Source organism: Thermobia domestica, chromosome 14 (genome assembly GCF_964235325.1).
Source record: "Thermobia domestica chromosome 14, izTheDome1.hap1.1, whole genome shotgun sequence".
In the NCBI taxonomy this organism is placed as follows: Eukaryota; Metazoa; Arthropoda; class Insecta; order Zygentoma; family Lepismatidae; genus Thermobia; species Thermobia domestica.
Genome location: NC_137467.1, coordinates 165673661 through 165695943, shown reverse-complemented (window position 1 = coordinate 165695943; position 22283 = coordinate 165673661). Strand labels below are relative to the sequence as shown.

The 22283-nt window shown below is 37.6% G+C and overlaps 1 protein-coding gene across 9 annotated transcripts; it reads right to left on the bottom strand.

Moving 5' to 3' along the window:
- Nucleotides 1-10447: 10447 nt before the first annotated feature.
- LOC145670445 (uncharacterized) lies at nt 10448-21119 on the bottom strand. Of its 9 annotated transcripts, none has more exons than XR_014128324.1 (4): nt 21026-21119; nt 14632-15069; nt 13115-13298; nt 10451-10666 (listed from the first exon to the last, which is right to left on the bottom strand). XR_014128324.1 is itself a non-coding variant. In XM_081739126.1 (4 exons), the coding sequence occupies exons 2-3, from the start codon at nt 15996-15998 to the stop codon at nt 14674-14676; spliced, it is 531 nt and encodes a 176-aa protein (XP_081595252.1). In that variant the 5' UTR covers nt 15999-16034; nt 21026-21105; the 3' UTR covers nt 13234-13298; nt 14632-14673. The 9 variants fall into 9 exon arrangements, 5 of the variants coding, with proteins under 5 accessions (XP_081595254.1, XP_081595255.1, XP_081595252.1 ...); XR_014128322.1 differs by having other exon boundaries at nt 15860-21099; XR_014128323.1 differs by having other exon boundaries at nt 20859-21099.
- Nucleotides 21120-22283: the final 1164 nt, after the last annotated feature.

Sequence of the window (22283 nt, the reverse complement as noted above, 5' to 3'; positions counted from 1 at the left end):
AGAACTCCAAGCATAGATTGAATCTCCAATCTTATCATCTCTCTACTGAAAGAAAAAATCATAGAAATCTACTATTACCTTCAGTTTTAATATTGGTACCCATAAAGCAAAACCGGTAAAAGAAGGCAAGAAACTACTTTTTATTAAGATTATTAGCGTCTCAGTAATAGGTTTATCTCAAGCTCATTTGTCTATTTAAACCGAAAGTGGCAGAGATCTATGACTTCCAGTTTCATCAGAGTTTGCCATAGATAAAAACCATGATAAATTGCGAAAGACTGTTTTAAAAGAGTTTGGTTTGCAGAAACTCTTTTATATATTTAACTTGTTTATCCCTATGTCGGTCCATCCGTCCAGAGGACAAAAAGTTGAAGAATATTTTTAAATGAACTATCGTCAATCTTGACCACAATGTAAAGGATCAAAAATTAGGAATTGTATTCGAATGATAGAGATACTATTAAATCAACCATTTCCGGTCCTCCCGTCAATCACTAAAGAGCACAAACGGTAATATAGAGCAGAAGCTGTTTCCTGCAAATCAGGTACGAATACAGGAATTTCTTCCAGGGGCGGGTCATAATTCAATATGAGGATTAAATTAAAGTATGTTAAATCACTCATAAGATTAGACTAAATTTACAGAAAATCCTGTATGTATCGAGACAAGTAATCATATAGTTGCATAAACATATTATGATGTGTGCTAGCGTAAATAGATAGAGGCATCCCTTGGACACCAAGCAAACAAGTTCCTGTCAGTAAACTTTAATGTGTTTAACTTAACTTCCTGCATGACATTCCTGGTTCTTTGAGGGAATATCACAGAATGTCTTTTGGACGTTGAAATATTGCCTCGAGAGACGCACTTCCGATTCAGACCAAACGGAAATTTAGTGAAAATTTGCATTATCTTTAGAGATTTAGTGTTGTCCACGAAACAAGACGAAAAATAAAGTTTTGTCGTGTATAAATTTGTAGAAGTCTCGTTTCGTCTCTATTCAGGAAAGATTTCAAACGATACCTATTCTCGATAGTATTTTGTCCTTCCATGTCGAAAACTTCTCCTTTCGCTTTATAAATCCATGTACTTACGGAATTAGTTTCTATAGCATTTTGCAGTTAATAATAAGATAAAAAATGAAACGAAATCTTTGAGTTTTACTCCCATACGGTTATGTTGGTTAGGCTAAACGAGACGGTGATGATGAGTAATGAATGAAATGGTGGAATGAAGAAAGTGGGAGGAAACGGGAGAACCCCGAGAAAACCCACGCACACGGTGTTTGTCCACCGCTAAGTTCACTTGGCAGAGACTGGGATCGAACCCGGAAACCCAAACACTAGAGGTGAACGCTTTACCACTGAACAACCGCGGTTGCTCATGGTACGCCATTATTTTTATACATTTCCTTCAATATCTCGGGAACCATTTATCATAGAACAACCAAACGGCCAAAAATCAAGGGACAGAACCATAGCCCCAGCTTAATAAAAGGGTGATTATTTTTTCTTCAACTGTCATGCATAAAAATATTATCTGTAATTCTTCACTTTATTGAAATAACATTTATTTAAATACTGAAAACACAACGAAACATGTAAGACTGTTATAGTAAGCATATATTTCACATTTTGATACTTCCTAAAAACATTGTGATCAATATTTCATAATTAAAATAAATAAATATTTATATAACACTCAAAATAAAGGACTGCTCTATGCTAACTCATAAGGAAGACTAACAAATATCAAATAACATCAGAGTTACTTTTCGTACTTAAAATGAATGGTGTTACAGTTATATCCTGAACGTATTTTAAACATATGAAATGTATAATAAATAGGAGTATCCAATATTTTCATATGGGTGTTTGTGAAATTAATTAAAGCCAGTCTGCTATTTTATAACGTTTTTTCGTTTTATTGGGTTTTCAGTATTTCACAAAGAAAAAAAAAAGTACATTGAAAAATTGCTGATAATATTATAGAATATATGAAAATTGAACGAAAAATATTCATATATGGTGTGCACTGGTACTTCCAATATTTAGTCCTATGATTCTGTCCCTTCGATTTTGTCCGTCTCGTCAAAATTTTCCTTGGATTTTTAGAGTTTAGATTTTGTCCTCGCCCTTGTTAATGCAGTCATTGTATACATAAGTTCCGATCCACATAAAAATATGCTAGAAGTATCTCGGTGCTCCATTTCTCTCAAAGATCCCTCCCCGCATAAAATTTCCAGTCTCTAAAAGATTAGGCAAAAAGAGAATTAGACAGAAAGAAAATTCCTGTTATGCCTTAAGATAAGATCATTTAAAATATTTTATACAAAATGCTGGAGGGGCTTTAGGCAGAACGGGAATGAACAGTGTATCTCGTTCCACAATTTTCCCCCTCCAGCTAAAATAAATCATATGTGTGAGTGTGTGTGTGTTTGTGTTTAAATTGTCTACAGCAACTTTTGGTATCTCTTTTCGGTTAGGCTCCGGAATATAGGTTTCTGTTGTGTGCATTTCTCTTTCTCCACGAACATTAGTGTTAGGCAAATCCTCAAACACATCTTTCGATCTAGTCAGCTATTTCCATTCATATCACATTTTGAGGCTAAATTCACAAAATATTCCTGAATGGTTTTAACCCCAAGTACATGAGAATTATGGTAAAGACGCGACAAGAAAACTACAATATATCATAATGTTGTATCAAAGACGAAAAAGCTTTATAAATGTTATTTTGGAAATCTAAAAAATCCGGGGGAGGAATACACCAACGTCATTCTTTATTATTTCTGATTCATGAGGAGTGAAATTGTGAGGCTTTAAAGATAATATACTACATACTACAGAAGAATCGAAGAGTGTATATTGGGTAATTGTGTTGCACAAACACGTGTAAGCTTGCAATATGGGATGTATTTCACCCCCCCCCCCCTTATTACTTATATTTGATAGATTGCAACTCCGAACAACAGAAATGTTTCAGCGAGTGGAGGGAAGGCGCATACCAAGTTTTATCAAGATTGAATATGTTTTACGAATGTTATCATCGAGCAGTAAATGTTAATGGAGTGGAATAATAGAAACTTTGCTAACGCTCGCTTTAAGTACACAGCCACACACACAAAAAGTAAAAATTCTGTGCTACGGACCTCAGGATATGGATTGTATGTGTTTTGGTACACAGAATCCAAATTTCGAAACCTCAGGACGATTGAGTATGTCAATTTTTTTGTCAACGAAAAACGTATGTGCTGTCTTATGTACCAAAATTCGCGAAAGTTTTCTTTCAATTCTATGTACCAAAATATATCGAATCCATACCTGGGGTCCAATGCACAGAACTCTTTTTTTCTGTACGGCTATGTTACGTATATTCTCCCTATGCAAAAGCGCTAAAGTTTTTTGCCCATAAAACAAAATGACACGATCGATTGTTTTCGAGTTTCGATATTTGGATTCTGCGTAACAAAATACATCGAATCCATACCGTGGGGTCCAGTGCACTGAAAAAAAATTTCCTAGGATTTAATGACGAACACTCTTTAAATCTGCATGTCACGTCCTTAAATACGTAGAAACCGAGGATAATGGTAAATCTGGAGGGAACTACATTATCGAGAATGTATTGTGTAGACTGGTGTTTAACTCCTGCCTGGCAGGAGTAGTGAAAAGTGACTTATTACGTTATTTTGGCGTCATGGAGTGACGTGAGTCACGTCATTCTGACGTCACGGTGTGACGTCAGTAATTTTCACAATCATGCCAGCATGTACTCCGGGTCCTTCCTTTTCTGTAGCGTAAGTACGGCCGGTAAATAAGACACCTACGTATGTGGTATCTTTATTGTAGTATACCTACTGCCTATCAGAACGAATACCTTGTACAACAAGCCGTTACGTACACCGTGTACTGGAGTGACCTACAGCAGGTAGATGTATTAGAGGAAAAGGATGGATGCTACACCATTATTGTAATGTAATTGAATGGAACTTTTTCCTGCTTCGCCATACGTCGCATACGTCTTGTACGTAAGAGTACTACTGTCAAGAGAGAGAATTCTGTTGTGAGCTCTTGCCCAGCAGAATCAGAAATCTTTCTTTTCAGGATGCTCCAAGAGGAAGGAATGTATGATACTTACATTTACATGTTCAATGAATGTTGTGGCCTCCTGCTGGTCCGTAGTACAGTACATTCTGGACGTCGTATGCAGTATTCAAAGCAGTGTGTAGCAACATGGATGTAAAATATGAACGAGGTTTCCTACGGACTTTCCGTACGTGCAGTGCGTACTAACAGTAGGATGCATCATGCAAAGCAGGCTACAAAAACTTGCCTATAATGAATTGTGCAAAATAAGTACACACACAAAAAAGGAAGATTTATCGAAAGAGTTAACAGCATTACAGCTTTGCATTAGCTATTCCAAATTACTTTTGCGCGCAGGGTAATTTAGTGGTAGAGCTTTCACCCAGCGGCGGTGCTACAGGGGGCAAAGAGGGGCGACTACCACCCCAATATTTTTCCCGCCCATCTTCGTCCCCTATTTTTCTATGTACAACTGGTTAATAATAATAATAATAATAATAATATGTACAACCGATAATAATAATATTCAAGGCAAAACAAGTGTGGTTGCCTCTCCTCCCCTCTTGCCTCCATACTATTACGAGCCTAGCGCCGCTACTGCTTTCACCTCTTGTATGTGGGGGTCTGTGGTTCCATTGTCGTTCGCGCGAAGTTGGCTTTGTAGTAAACAAAAAATGTGTGTTTTCTCAGGGTTCTTCCGTTTCCTCCCATTTCTTCATATTTGTGGGACGAAAAACTCAAAGATTTCATTTTTCCCAAACTACTTTCTGCAAAATAGAAAGCAATATTACCTTTCCAGATACCAGACAAAAGAAAAAATTAAACCTTTAGTTTAACCTGGTATAACCTTGCGTTACCATACGGTCAGATTACGCACGATGACCTTCAAATTGTTTTCCTCTGGTTAGTTTCACAAAGACTCACATGTATCGCTGTCAACTCTCAGCTAATGATGTGTTTGACAAGATTTGGGCATCAATATTGAGAGTTCCTTGTTTAGTGTGAAGTTACGTGTATCTAAAAATCTTGCTACTTCTAGAGTTGCAACAATGGCACATAATAAAAGGTTAGAATTCATTTTATCTTTACATTGTTGCTAATAAATTTCCAATTATTATGTGTTTTGATTCAGAAAGAAGTCGGGCGTTGAGGTAAATAATGTATTGTGTTAAGAAACATATATGAACGTTGTGCAGAGCCGTTCATGTTACCACATGGTCACGCTAGGCTTTCGTAGTAGCAGTAAGGCATGGGAAATCATAATTTTTCCGTCCTAAGGAAAACTTTTCCTTCGCATTTCCAGATACTTAACAGTGTATGAAGTATTGGAAGAACTTCAGAAACCGGATGAAATAGGCCATGGAGAATAGAGTGTATATTTATTGAGCTTCCAGAATCAAATGTTTTATCTGACGAGGATTTTGTAGATAAAGATGTTGGCGGTTTGATAGACAACCTAAGTAGGAGACAACTCAATGCTTTGGCAAAAGTAGTATTCTCCAACGACATGCGTTTGGGAGAGATTGATGGGAAGAAGGAGGGAGAGAATCTGGAACAAGGGAGTGAAAACATAGAGAAGAAAGTATTATTTCAAAGAAACGGAAGCGGAATCAGCGTTATAACAGGGAAAGTGGACACAAAACGATATAAGCAATTCGCTGTCTGTATTCCCCGAGGCAGATTATTCAAAATATGCTGACTTCAAACCTGCTGAACTTTGTGAATTTTTCTTTGATGAAGATATATTCGATTTAGCTATATGTGAAATGCAGAAATATGCTCTGTTTAAAAACATCCAAATCCGAATGCCTTTAAAGAAGATTTGAAATTATGTTTGGGTATTTTGCTTGTGTCAGGGCATAATACACTTCCAGGCAAGAGATATTATTGGGATTCTAGGACTGATATTAGAAATTTAATGGTACACAATGCAATTAGAAGGGATATTCAAATAATAAGGTTTTTGTATTTTGCGGACAACAAGGTGAGTGAATTAGATAAACTTTGGAAACTACGCTCACTAATGAATAAATTGAAAAATAATTGCACCAAACATTTTGTTCCAGCGCAGGCAATAAATTTAGACGTAGCAATGATAGCATACTATGGCAGACATGGTTGTAAAAAGTTTATAAAAGGAAAACCTGTTCCTGAATAGCCCAAATGGATACCTAATCAACTTTGATGTGTACCAAGGCAAAAATCTGCAATGCATAGGAGAATATGAGCAAACATTTGGAAAAGCAGACGCTGTTCTGTTATATATGATAGATGAATTTCCAAGTGACTTTAAAAATTACCATTCATTTTCTATTTCGACAATCTTTTCACAAGCATACCACTTCTGTTACACCTAAAGTCCTTAATTGATATGCTGTAACTGGTACTATACGTGAAAACAGGGTTCCCAAGGAATGAAATTTCTCAATGTCATCTGAATTCAAGAAGCAGAAAAGAGGTTACTACGAACTTAGAGGCAGTGAAAATGGTGTAGTCATGTCAAGATGGGATGACAATTCAGTAGTCACAGTCGCATCCACTGTTCATTTTGTTTTCCCACTAGGAAATGTAAAAAGATGTTCCAGATCAGCCAAGAATCACTCAATGCTGGTTCAACTTCCAGTCAACTAGAATTTAGAAGAGAAATTGCTCAATACTATTTACTTGCATTTGGTTCGTCTCCAAGAGGTGCTGGACGTCCAGTTGTATCCAGACTGAGTTTCTCTGGAAACAGAAAATCCGATTCAGTAAGATTTGATGGTATTGTCCATTTAGTTATTCCAGTTCGTGGCAACAAACGAAGAAGATGTGCTGGAGAAAACTGTTCATCAGTGGGGCGTACAGCATGTGTAAAATGTGATGTTGGCCTTTGTGTACCTTGTTTTTTTTCAATTTCCATATTACACTGATTAAACACACTACTGTTGTCATTTTCCGAAGACAATGAAAATAAGTTTGTATGAAAGAAAAGTAAGAAAAATATCGTTTTTGAACCCTACTGTAATGTTATTTATTGCATTTATATATCACGAAGGCCTAGCGTGACCATATGCACACACCATATATATGGACACCAAATATTATTTTCTCAGATGCAATGGTATTTTTGTGATGTATGAAGCCCAATTAATATATTCAAGTATAAATTAACAAAGAACTGCACATAAAAAAATTCAGGCTCTATCAGGTTAACGTCCACAATTATGTTTTTAGGATAAAAGAATCTATGGCAATGGCAAGTGAATGACAGTAGAATGAGAGGTGGGACGTCACTGAAGAAAACCCACGAACACGGTGTTTGTTCACCATAAAGCCCATTTTCGCGAACGTGGATCGAACCATCCACCCCACGCATCAGAGGTGAACGCTCTACCATTAAACTACCACGATCTCCGTGGAATTGCCAATACAAACCTCTATTACTGCTTATATGATTTCGATAAATCTTTTTTTTTTCGTGTGTACCTATTTTGCATTGTTCATTACAGGCAAGAGATTTACGTAAGCTACATTTATTAGCCTACTATGCTTGTTGAATTATATTCATAACATTGTCTATTAGCATATCTGCACAATATGTAATAGATACACTAAACATGTAATATGTATACAGGTAACCAAGAAAGTTCTGCCGCTTTCTCACCCACCACCTTCTAACATCGATACGTCACATAAGACATACCTGGAAAGATCAAAAATTGTCCCCATAAGCATCGACGACCTTCTGCAAACGTTCTGGAAGGCCATGGATTCCATGGCGGTAGAACTTGGTGCACCGTGAAGCGAAGAAGATATCAAGTGCATTTTGCACCTCTACTAGGGATTTGAACTGGCCTGCTCTGAAGTGATTACCCAAGGAATGAGACAGGTGATGATCAGACGGTGCAATGTCCGGGAAGTATGTCGGATGCAATAGTGTTTCAGATCCAAGGCGTAGAATGGTGTCCCGGGACATCCTAGCCACGTGGAGCTTGGCGTTATCCTGTAACATGAGGACCCCTTTAAGATTCATAAGTGCTGGTTCCAGAGTTTTGAATTTTTCTTGAATACGGCTCAACTGCTGACAGTACACAGTTGCACTGATGCTCTGCCCAGCTGGTAGCAGTTCCGGATGCACGATGCCGCGAGCAATTTACCAAACACAAAGGAGAACCTTCTTCTGGTTCAGTGCTGGTTTCGGCTGTTCTGGAACCGTTTCATGGAATGCTACCCACTTCTCATCACATGTCAACACTTTGTTCAGAAATGGCTCGTTCCTCAGACGAGACAGCAAAGAAACATATCTGGCCCTGAGTTAAATCATGTGGGACGCATCAATTCAACTAGCAGTGCTTCCCAAGTCGATGAAGGTGGTGTTTTATAGTTTCTCCACTCACACTGAATTGTAGTCCCAGTTCTTCACATGTCAGGCCACTGTCGCCTCAATTGCTGCCTGAAGATCTTCATTTTGTACATATGTTGGTCTTCCGGCATGTGGTGCGTCTTCGAGTGTTTTGTCACCGTAGTCACTACATCCTCACTAAAGGTCTGTCACATCTTCCGCCTTGCCGCAGCAACATTTGACACCAGTTTGAACTCGTACAGCATATACGCCTTTATGACGCTCTGTGGAGGTCTCGTGTTCACACTGTCCTTACGCAAGTTCACGGTGTAACTGAACTAAGACAACCAGATAGTATGTTGGATACACGCACACCAACAACTGACCTTCGCCTTATCTCCATTCGCATTCAACTCACGGTACAAAAGTTAGTTGAACACAGACTCCCATAAAAAAACGACAGAACTTTCTTGGTTACCTTTATACCATACTATGAAAAAATATACATAGCATGGAAAGTGAATAAAGTAAAGTTCTACAAATATGAATTTTGTGCTACTTTATATAATACCGAAAGTGGAACTTTCTGCAAGAAGGAAGTAGTCCGCAGAAACACATCTGGCTGTTCATACAATACATACAAATATTTACACAGTACATACAATGTTATGCATTGAGAGACACATTTTGAAAATATAATTCTGATATTTCGTCACGATGCAATAACTTCAAAACTAAACCAAAAAAGTCAGTTGTAATTACTACCACATGTCCCACATAATAAAACATTCTACACAAGATACAAGAATACCCAGCTCAATCTTTAATTATTATGCCACCTGTTTGTATGAAATGGTATCTTGAATAAAAGTAAAATGAACACAACGTCGTACCTCACGTTGGGTACGTCACTGAGAAGTTAATTACCGGTACATGGAAAGTCTGTACGTTCCATGCAAATCTTTTGTCAACCACTTCAAATTCCACATTACTTTCGTTGATTCAAATTAAAATGAAATAAGAAACAGCCTGTTGTCCCTCCTGAATTCTTTTGAAAATTAAGAGGTTATTGCATCTTAACGAGAATTTGTTTCTGCTAGCTCTAGCAGAACTGTTATAAATGAGTTATGTCCTGAAATCTGAGTTCATTCGAAAATGAGAGAAAACACAACGGTTGCTGAGAAACCCCGAATGTTGTAAATGAGGGTATTACATATTTATCTTATGCTTTTTGGAGATGTCGCTAAAGGTCGAAAATCTAAGGGTCGGTCAAAATTTCATCATAAATACTTCCAGGTATTCACCTGATGAAATTAAGAAAAATGCTGATGGGTCGGATTCAACATAATTCTGCAAGAAAATAAATTAAAGTCGGAAGTTCGTTCTTCAGTACGATCTAAACATATTTACCTCACAACACTGTAGGGAATGTATTGAAGGACACTCCATATGAATGTATACGGATCTGAAGTTGCAACGCAAAGATAAGGTGACGGCGACAGGGAGTTATCTCAGATGATGCCCAAAGATAATGCAGAATAGTTTATATAGCGTTTCCAAAACATACACAAACACAGGTCATCTTAAAAGTATATCTGTGACCTTGTTAGAATGGTCAAAAAAGAAGTTGACGTGATGAAGTTCAATATTTATTTGAAGTGTGGTATTCCAAGTTCACTGCAGGTCCTATCCTTTATGAATTCTACGAACAGCCTGCTCTTTAGGCACACCTTGTGCAGAAACGTTTGAACTGCAATTAACACGACTTCTGTAGGTACCTTCTGTTTCGAGAATAGTGGTTCATATAAACGATGTATACAGGGTGTTCTTCAATGCGTTTTCATGCGCATGAATTGAAAGTTCAGCAATGTGCCACCTCGAATGGTACGTAGAAAAACTGTACTGAAAGAAGAACAAATGCCAAAAGAAAACATTTGTGATGTAATACCTTCAGTTACCAAAGTTTTCAGTTTATAGATGAAATAGCATACATAATAAATTGCATAATAATCGTAAAGGAAATTTCAAACATAAAAAACAATATAAAATAACCTAAATATATTTGTATCTCAATATTTACAATGTTAAACACATACAAAGATCTACACTTGTAAATAGTAGTTATATACTTTTGTAGGTCTTATCCCTTGGGTTCTTCTCATGTGCGAAGGTGATCAGTTTGTCATGTACTGTGACGATGCCTCCAAATAATGCATACTCTTTCTCAGGATGTTGATCAGCAAAGTCTTGAAGTAGCTGTTGATATAAATAGAAAAAATGCCATTATGCCTGTTTTTAAATTGAAAGTTTTGACATTAAACGCATAAACATATTTGTTTACTTATGAAAAAGGCTTCAGTAGAGGTCGAAAGTATAGAATAATAAAACATTAAAAAGGACAAAAGACCGGGATGCAAAGGTATGTTTCTATTTCTTATAAGTACATTCTTCTATTTTAAACAAAGTTTAAACTAGAAAAACAGGTTTTATATTTGTATTTCAAACCTGGAGAGTAAAGTAATATTAAATGCATAACACTCTAAGAGATTGCACCCTATTTATAAACATAGTAAGAAATATGGATAGACAAAAGCCATTACATGTCTCATCTTATAATGCGAAAAAAAGGAAACGATATATTGTGACGAGATCATGCTTAACCATTTAGGGATTATTTGTACTAATTTGTATCATTAAAAACTCTTTTAAGTTTTACATTTCGCGGTTATGCCGGGTAAGTTAAAGGAGACTGTGGTGATGAGAAATGAATGAAAATGGTGGAATGAAGAAAGTGAAAGGAAACGGAAAGACTCCGAGAAAACCCACGCACATGGTTTTGTCCACCACAAAGTTTACGTGGTCTTGGAATCGAACCAAGGGCCCCGTGCACCAGAGTTGAACGCTCTACCACTGAGCCACCGCGGTCCACTTTGTACGAAAGAGAAGTGTTCTGTTTAAACGCTTAATAAGATCATATAACACGTATTGAACCCGGGTTTGTTATTGTTTGATTCAAGCATATGCCGAAGAACATCTCAGATGCGTTTTGCAACCGGATTGTCAACTTGGGGGCACGTGAACCAGATGGCCGGAGGGGCGTTACTTTTTGTAAAGGCAAATTTCAAACAACTTAACCGCCCTTAGTTTTCAAGATATGAGATTGAAATTGTGCGTACGGATTGTGTACATAACTACATATTGTTCAAGAGATATTCATATCTCTACGTAAACCCAGGCTTGGGTCAGAAGGGTGTAAATATTTTGAACAAATTTAATGTCGAAAAACACCAGGTTTCCCCAATTTTCCCGTTTCTGGTATATAGTACGGACAAGCGAGCGGTACCGTTGGAAAGTATGCTCTATCCTGAAAGAAGCGTGGTATGAACCATGATAGTACGATAAATGGCAAGGAAGCAGTTGCTGTTTGAATGAAAGTCTACAATTTACCTCAAAACGTGGAAGTCCTTAAAGATTTAACTATTTATTCGCAAGAATGTTTGCTTGTTGCGCAACGTTGCACTTTAGATATTATGAATGAATTCTGTTGCAAATATAATCATTGTCTTTTCTTGTCTCGTCTCTGGTAATTCCTTACTGAACGTATGAATAAAATAACATACTTTGAACAAAGAAATGATACTGATTTGACGAAATTAACATAACCTACTTTGTTAACTACAGATCCCTTAGCCTAACTTTTAGAAAACTCATCACCACGGGATAGCCGGGTTCAATTCATGGTAAGAGAATATACCTACTAAAATGTTTAAGAAATTCCCTGTAAAACGTCCTGGTGTTAATGCCAAACCAATCAAATTATTGCGCTTTCTTGGCACCGACTTCAGAAAGTTTCAAAATAGTTTCGTATAGTAGGTACTGCAGCATGTTGGCTGATTGTCTGTGTTTATACGTCCCTTGTTAGCAGAGAGACCACGTAAGACGGTACTACTTCACGTATGACCCAATCCACATGCGCTCCCAGCGCGAATAGCATGCCGGAGCGAGTACGCTAACCATTTTATATGAGGGAACTCTAGAAACTCTAGTTAATGAAGTAGGTTATGTTAGTTTTCATTTTTATTGTTTTGTTTATGTTATATTTTGTTAAGCTATTTTACACATTGTATTTTTCTCCCTTTCATCCCCCTCATGCTGATGGTTGCTGAATTTGGATTTTGACGTCACTCAGAGTGTCACCTTTCTCCTCAGTAACCGCAACTTGTATGAATTACACATTAGTATCGAACGTTTTCATTATTTTTATATCCTTTTCCTTCCCCTACTTCGCACCTACGGTTTGTTGCTTGATTTTGAGTTAGCGTCTCTTTCAGCAATGAGGTTACATGAGACGTGGACCTAGATTTTAACTATGGATCCAAACCACATGAGCTCCCGCCAGGAATTAAACCCAGGACTCGAACACGAAAACCGCCCCTACGTGTAGTATGTATGTCTTTATCGAGTGGTTTCTTGTTTTAGATTGTAAGACGTACGTGTTGTAAGTATCGTTGAAATTGCCCTACGCTTTCGAGAGTTATACTGGAACAAACAACACATATTGTCATCATATCGATAAAATATTACACATGTACCTGCGGTATGCGTGGAACATAAATAAATAAAACGCAAAAAAGTTTAAAGCCTGCTATGCTTTTTGAAACCAGTTCAAAAGAGGAAAACCGTACTCAAACAGAATTGTCTTACCAACTTACATCCTAGCGGTTGTCGTAATGCTGGATACTGATTAAAATAGTCGATAATAGTGGTCCTGCTATCATGTAAGTATTTCAGGCGCTCTGTTGATGTATTTTCCAGTAAATCTCCACCAGCGACCAGGGATGAACGGACGAGCAAAACTAGTTCAGATTCGCTGCAACTTCGGTGTTGACTGAAAAGACATTCAGTGCAAAATATAAGAGAAGCATAATTTGTTTCAATTTTATACACGCAAAACTAATTTATAAGCTCTGAACTACAAACTATGCTTCTGATTTATAGGTATGAGACTCGTTCTCTATCATTTAGGAAACTGCACTAAAATGTGTAGAATTTAGCTTTAGGGAAAAAAACTTAATTCATCATCAACATGGATTTCTATTTACAAATTATGAAGAGGAGGACAGGGCATGGATATTGACCCTTTTAGAATTTACGGTAACTTTTGTTACCATGCCGTAGTATCGTTTTTGGCCGCTTATTTAGGTTCTATAACAGATACTTAAACCATTTTTGTTTTATTGGTCAAGTTCAGGATGGACCAAAGAACACCCCAAATGCGCTTTCATCCGGATGGTCAGGCGCCGCCAAGTTGGGGTCATGAATTTTTGTTAAGACAAATTTCGAACATTTTGCACGCCTTTAGTTTTGATGCGGATTGTGTGCACCTTTGATTTTTTTTTAACTTTTTGAGATCCCTACGTGAACCTGGGGCTGGGCAAGAGGGGTGAAATGTTCCTTTTTTTTTTAAAACAAAAAAACTCCGGGTTTTCCTGATTTTCTCCGTTCAGCTGAACGATACGGAGATGTAAGTAGTACCGCAGGAAAGAGCTAGTTGTGCTGAAGAAAGTGGCGTTTGATTCATGACTCTAAGGCATATCGTAATGAAGCAGTAAATTTTTAATATATATATATATATAATATGACACCTTCTGATTTTCTAACATTTCTCCCGACCTTACTTTTCAAGATACAAGATTATTGAAATTTTGCGATGCTTCCCCAGTTTCCCCTCTAAAGACACCTGTGGTTATGAAATATAATAAAATTTTTAACGGCGTATAATTACTTCCTGCGCACTGCGTTCTTCTTGGTATTTTACAATAAACCTAAGACTTTATTGTATAGTAAAAACAAAAAGTGAACTATCTACTTTGCTGCCACAGACTATTCACAATACCTTATGAAGTCAAAGTAGATAATTATCGATGTTGTTAAACGTTTAAATATTCTTTTTAACAATAACATTAATAACTTTGCTTAGTGAATAGTTAGAGGTATATCACCACTCAATATAGGAAACGTAATAGAACAGCGTTAGCTGTGCCGCAATATTTGCCTATGTTCTATACTCTTTCCTGCATTTACTTCCTTTCACTTTTCCCTCTTTGTCCGATGAAGTACGTCGGCGAAAGTATTTTGTTTATTTGTTTTCAATGTTACATCTTTCTGGTAAGATATTATAGTAAAAAACTAACATAAGAATACAAAATGAAGACAATTACCTTCTTCATTGTCTGATCCTGTATTACTGTAAGAAACAGATTCTACTGGTGTAGTTGGAGATTGATATGAAGCAGAAGAACATCTTGATGAGCTTCTGGAACGAGGTATTCCCCATTTTCGCGTAATTTTCTGCGCCTAGAAATATAGGCCTTGCACAGAATACCACTAGCGTTTCGCTTCTTCTCATGTGAAGTTGCACCTAGTGAAGACGTATAGTAAATAGCTGCTGCTTCCTTTGGAAAAATCTCCTTTATTTCAAGTGCTAGTAGTGTAAATGTTGTTGAGCTAATTTTAAAGGATGGATTGTGTTCCAACAATGCTGTGATTAGAATTCTCCCTAGTTCCTTTCTTCGTGGTTGCGTTAAGAGCCCGTCATTTCTTTGTCCTGCTGCAAGAATACTCCTTCCATCTAAGGAGTTGTTGAGTACGTTATATATCTACAATATGGAGCACTTGTATAGGAAATTGTACTATATATATATATATATATATATATATATATATATATATATATATATATATATATATATATATATATATATACTTTTCTACAGTACATAATCTACTTTAAAAATGTAGTGCCACTCAAAACCATAAATCTACGGAACGCTATTGTAACAGGTTTCAACTACGCCCTGCACATTTGCCCCTGCCCCTATAATAGCACATTTGCAAAGTGGTTAATATACGGGTCTTTGGTGTAGGTGTTCCGGGTTCAATTCCCAGTGGGCCATAGCTGTGTGCCACATTTGCAAATCGACGTGTTGGATTGCTGTTCTAAAGAGAGCCTGAGGATACGGATTTTAGCACCGGATGTAAACCGTCTGTGTTCTTACAAATTTCAATCGCATGATGCAACCATTTAAACAAGCAAGTTCACAACACTTTGTAGGGTTTAATCCGTAACCATAAGCTTTCTCATTTTTCATTTTTCATTTTAAAACAAGAACGCCAATTAAAAGTCTAAACTACTACTGAAAAACTAGTAAGAATTTAAACATGACAAATATATGACCTCATACTTCGGCACGAATCAGATACTTTGCAAATGTTATGAAGTTCATGTTCTGAATGTTTGAGCTCTTTTGGTTGGGTTTGTACGAGCAAGATTTGTTTCTTGTGAATGGGAAAAATATACTACTATAAAATATAATTTCATTACATAATACCAATGTGAACTTATATATTGACCATCCAACGCTTTTATGACTGTTGATTTTAACAAACCTACACTGGCTGGTCGTGTCTTGTGTTCCTCATGAAAAGGGTTTGACATCGATTCTCTAAGTGTCATTGTATCTGCTGCACATGTTGCTAGATTCTCATCTGGTCCTGTGGCACTCAAAATAATCTTTGAAATATCCATGTAATCAAGCTCTGCTGAGGTTCCCTAATTATTTACCTAAAAATTAAATAGTAATTAAACCAAACAAATAAAGAGTAGGTAGCTATGTAGGAAAATTGCAAAATTTAGTAACTGAGGGAAAGCGAAATCGTAATGTTTGTGGAAAACAAATGATTGGACCAGGGATCGAACCCGGGGCCATCGGCATATCATGCCGTTGCGCTAAGTAAGTCCAGGGTTTGATAGTCGGTCCAGTCACACACTGTTAACTCTTTATAACGTTCATCGTATCAACACCTCCAGAGGGTTGAAGTTTGCCAAATCGGACTTTCTCTTCTATTCAGGTACTAATATATACTTCGTAATTGTTGTACTAGAGGAATTCCGAATATACGAATATATTCCTCGTATAAAATGCAAGATACAGTAAGTTTGCTATTTAAGTGTAAGGTGGAAAACCGAATAGTGTCAGCTGGCAATAAAGTAATTTCATAACGAGATATGTCTTCTACAGCAAATATAGCTATAAATAAAGCAAGTAATAGTGCCACGTGTACACCATGTGAGGCAGTTTGGTCTGTATTGTTTGGTCTTTTGTAATATTGAAACCAGGCCTATGGCGAACATTGCTTATCAAGAGCACAAGTTTTCCGCTGGCAAAAATCACTTTTGGAAAGCCGAGAACACGTTGAAGATGAATCTCACTCAGAAAGACCTTCAACTTCAAAAACTGACGAAAACGTTGAACCTGTAAGGGTTGTTGTGAGATCAGACCGTCGTTTAACAATAAGAATGATGTGTGAACAGTTAAATTTAAACACATTACCGTATATCAAATTTTGACAGACGATTTGAACATGCGAAAAATTTGTGCCAAAAAGGTAAAAACCTCACAACTGAACAGAAGGACAATCGAAAAAGCGTGTGCTTTAATCTTCTTGAGAGGATTGCCAATGACCAAGAATTCGTCAATTGTGTGATCACAGATGATGAATACTGGATATTTGAGTACGATTCTGAAACAAACCGGCAAAGCGAAGAGTGGCACACTCCGTCATCTCTTCGGCCGAAGAAATGTCGAATGAGAAAATCAAAGATCAAGACGACGCTGATTTTTGTTGACAATAAGGGTATCGTGCACAAAAAATTTGTTCCACCAGGACAAACTGTCAACCAACTGTTTTATAAAAGTGTCCTTGAAAGGCTCAGGAAAACGATGATTCGTGTGAGACCAGACATTGCACACAAGTGGATGCTTCATCATGACAATGCCTTGTGTCACACGGCCATTTCCATCAGTGAATTTTTGACATCAAAACGCTTCTGTTGTTCCTCACCACCCACCCATTCACCTGATTTGAGTCCTTGTGACTTTTTCTTTTTCCGGAAATTGAGATATGTCCTAAAAGGACGTTATTGTGGAACTCTGGAGAACATTCAAAAGATTTTGACCGAAAAGTTAAAAGCCATACCAGTTGAAGACTTCCAGCGCTGCTACCAAGAGTGGGAACAACGACTCCGCCGGTGTATAGCTGCCCAAAGGAACTACTTTGAAGGGGATAAATTGTTGTTTGAAAAACATGAAAAACTTTAGTTAGTACAAAATCAGTCTGATTACATTTCTAACACACCTCGTATATGGTTAACATACAAAGAACAAAACACAATAGACGACTAGTTAGCTCCTATGGATACGTTGCAAGTTACAGAAAGATCGGGATTTTCAAGGTAGTTTGGAAGATAATAGTAATATAGAGAGGCAGGCAACATTCTGTTTCTGGTATCTTATGTGTTTATCACAGGAATGATATCACATTTTAAAACAAAATATAGGAATAGTTTATAGTTGTATTAAAACGATCGAGAACTCGAATATATGGCGTAAAATACGGTAAATTTTCAGCGATAAACAACTATTCACTTTCCATCAACACTCAGTAATCGAACATTTTTTTTTTTTTTTTTACTAGAGTGACAGCAACTGTTTTTGTGGAAGCGAACTGCATTTACTCCATATGAAAGCTCTAATCTAATGCAATGCTTTCCTAAACAGTGACGCAATTCAGTGGATGAATGTGAAAAAGGGATTCAAGTGGGACACTACAAAACCTACTACACTAGTAGAAGTGTTGCTGGCATTTGCTTTTATTAAATTGTCGAGAATGTAGACGGTCTTAACAGTACAAATGCCGAAACGATTCCCTACGGTATTCTACGCTATTATTCTTATGCAGTACCATAGTCCAAATAATTGCGTATAGTTTACTTATACGCATGCAAACTGAGGTGCATAATTTCCGTTAATATCCGTTAATATCCAACCACAAAGTTCCCTTGGCGTGAGCTGGGATCGAACCAGGGACCCCCTGCTGCGGTGAACGCTCTACAACTGAGACACCGCAGCCCCATAATAGTAATAGGAGCAGCAGTAACAGTAGGTTGAGTTAGGTTACAATATGTTTAATTTTGTTCACTCTAGTAGACGTTTTACTAAATGGAACATTTATAGGTAAAATACGATGTGAAACATTTTTCGTGAATTAAGGGAAATATAAATATAAGCAATGACTCTCAGTGCACAGCATGCTGAAATGATTGTTGAATGATAGTGAAAGTATTGTATGTGTAAGTGTGCTCTTTCACTACCCTCGTTTATGCATATATCCCCGTCGCTGATGCGCCTGCTCCCTACTGTCGCAAACCATCACTACCGTGCGGGCTATCCTTCTGCGTTTCTGCTCTGACTCGGTTAGTTAGCATTAGTGCATTTCACTAGTACTAGTTTTATACACTGTATTTTTGTGCCATACTTCCACAGTGTATTTATTTCGAACCCTCCTGAAATCAACCTGCAAGCAGTAATGGAATTCTTCAGTTAGTGCATGTTCTGCTCCCCGTTTATGCATATATCCCCCGTCGTCGACGCACCTGCCCCCTACTGATGCACTTCTCGCCACTGCTTGGGCTCCCATTCTGCTCTCCTTCTCTGACTAGGATAGATAGCATTCGTGCTTTTTGTGCCCACCTAGCACAAATTGGTATGCGTTTTATGCACTGTAGTTGTTTTTTTTTTTTTTTTTTTTATGTTTTACCTCCACAGTGTATTTATATCGAGTCCTTCTGAAGTCAATGTGCAAGTAGTAATAGAATAATTCATTTAGTGCATGCTCTGCTAATAGAAATACAAAGGTCTAACCTAACCTGGAAATGTGACAAAAATTGTAGAACTGCCTGCTCGAGCGATGCCGTTTATTTAATAGTAAAATTGGTGTAACTAGGAAATTTTACTGGGAGTGGCGAAGACCCTTTACTTTCGAATATTTCAATGGTCACGTGTAAACTGACACATGTCAAATTAATTGCATCAAGTGGGGGGTCAGGTCTTCTCCTGGGGTGGTCTGCTTCCCCTCTAATAATGCCTAGCGCTCCTTCGTGCTAACCGGTTAGAAACGCTCCTTTGGTAAGGGAGACCCGAATTCGAATCCCGTCGGGAGCTCATGTGGTTCGGATTCCACTTTAATCAGAAGGTTCACGTCTTATATAGTCTCGCTGCTGAAACACGTTGAACTGAACTCAACTTTAGTGACGACTATGAGTAATGGTAATGGTGGTAGTAGTAACGGCATTACTTAAGCAGACGGTTCGACCAAATTTTCACACACTTCTTACATTTTCAGGTTAGCATAAAGCTTTGTATTTATTTTACCAGGACGTGCACTAAATGAGGAGCTCCATAAGCTCTTGCAGATTAACTTTAGCAGAGCTTAGTATAAATACAGTGTGCACATATGGTATATAAAATACAGTACATAAACACTAGCAATATGTACTAGGTCGCCACTCAAAAGCACGAAGGCCGTTACTACTACTAGCTGAGCTACTACTAGCTGTTACTACTAACCGAGTCAGGGCAGGAGAACAGCAGGTTTGCTCGAGCTGTAGCGAGGGGTGCACCTATACGAAGCAGGCGCATCAGCGACGGGAGTGTACACATAAACGAGGATAGTGGAAGAGCACACTTACATATACAATACTTTTACTATCACGCAAAATTCATTTCAATATGCTGTTCACTATCAGTACTTACTTATATGAGGATTTTAAGAGAAATTGCATTGAAATTTTGCAAATTATTGTATATTCACAAATGCAATGAGGGGATTTCATGAGCTTCAGTGGCCCGGGCCAGGCCCGTAGCCAGCCCAAAAATTTAGGGGGGGGGCGACCCAATCATATTATACTTCATGACCATATTATAGTTCATTTGCAAACCTACCGTGAAATTTTATGTGGGCCAGCCAAAGTTTAGAGGGGCCCGGCCTCCCTTGCACCCCCGTGGATACGGACCTGGCCCCCCCCCCCGAAGATCGGCACCTTTGGCTTTACGGTGGTAGAAATGACTGACTGCATATGATAGACGACTCTATGACATATTACTTTTTACAGGCGGTGCATTTCTGAACGGTGTACAGAAGCTGTATTTTATGTTTACAAGTGGAACGTTACTAGTGTAAAGCCACGACAAGTGCTATTAAACTCGCATATTCGCAAAAAAAAAAAAAAAAAAACTTATTTTCCGAATATATCCAACACCACTGACGCGCCTGCTCCATTTGGATCCACCAGCTTCGCCCTACCCTCACTCGCTTAGATATCATTCGTGATTCCTAGTAGCCACCTAGCAGAGGTTCGTTTGTACTTTTGCACTGTAGTTCTTATCCTGTACACCCGGAAACTATTTATACGCAAATCGAAAATGAAATTTAAATTTTCAACAATTAACTGATGCCCGTTTGGATTTTATCTATGCCAAGTGAGATCTTTTCATATCGCCCGGTGCAAATCTATTAGGAGACAATAAAAAGTAATTTAGTGAATTACAATTTTACAACAATTATTTCTAGTGATGCGCCAAATTACACCTGCACGGTAAGAAGTTACGTAAGCTAACATTAAGATAGGTTGCGTATTTCGTTCCGTTGTAAATATTCGCGGCGAATGTTAATGCAACTTAACTCGTAGTAGTATACAGACTTGATGGCCCTTACAGCCTTTAACCTTAGCTGCTTATCTACAAGGCACAGAAAAGGAATTCTACAAAGTAACTGTGATACTATTCTTGTCCAAGGTATATAAAATAACAGGTAGCCCCAGTTCGCGATTAGCGTTCTGATTGGCTCCTAGTCTGTGACGTCATGTGGAGGTATCGGTGAAGATTTTTTTCGCTTGCATGCTTGTTACACTTCGCGCTTCATTCGTAAAACTTGATTCAAAACATATTTATGATATTCCTTGTCTTTCCAAATACAAATAATGAGTTATTTCTACTCACAGATGAGACAATATAATGTAATAAATATATAAATACCGTCAATAATGATTAATTATCTATACAAATAAAAATGAATATAATGGTTACTTGCTAATTCATTCTAGAGCTTTGGAACGATTTTTATAATTTTTAGTACCGTACATGAGTTGACCTGGCCCTTATTACTTTGATTAAAGGGCGAATCCTAAGGGGTAAAAGGGATTCAAAATTTGTATCTAAAATACAGTATCTCACAAACCTATTAAGTTAGAAGATGATATTCGGTATATAAACTCCTCATTAAGCTTAAATAAAAAAATGTCCCATTGTTTTTGAAACTTTCCGTTTTAAGGGGTAGAGGGGGCATTTTCTATTCATTGTAACAATGTTTGATTGCTAACTTCTCCTCGATCAACTTTAACGATTTTTGGTACTTTAATGCAACTAGGCCTAACTTAGGATCTTATCACTTTTTCGCTCGGGATGAGAGGAGATAGGAAGGAGGTGACACAAAAACAATCGAAATTGGTGTCCAGTCCATAATTTTCAGGGTCACTGAATAGTGACCACTGATACCGTTTAAAACCAAATTCATCCTCTTTGGGCGTGGGGAAGGGGTGGAATTATGGATTGTTGTCGTTGCACTTTCATTGAAACGTGATTTCTAATGGGGCGTTTACACTTAGTCGATTTGCGTTCGATTCAGTTGAATTGACGTCACTTTCAACTTAATCGACCCTGTAAACGGGACTTCAACTTAATCGCTTGTTGATCGAAGGCGACTAATCGACTGGCAACTGAATTAAAAGACGTTCTATTTTCTGTGGTTGAAATAATTGAACACATCCATCAATCTGATTCGGCCTAGTTGCTTCGATTTAGTGGCAAATGCAGCGAGTCGATTTAGTCGTGCGACTAAATCGACTAAGTGTAAACGCCCCATAAGGGTGGAAGGAGTTCAAATACTTTCCATAAACCAATCCTCTCAATAAGAA

What these genes read in the sequence shown, in the direction of transcription:
- LOC145670445 (XM_081739126.1), bottom strand. Translation starts at nt 15,998, where the DNA reads ATGGATATTTCAAAGATTATTTTGAGTGCCACAGGACCAGATGAGAAT. An exon ending in ACAAGACACGACCAGCCAGT is followed by an intron (nt 15,070 to 15,863) that starts GTAGGTTTGTTA and finishes TCCATATTGTAG; the next exon opens with ATATATAACGTACTCAACAA.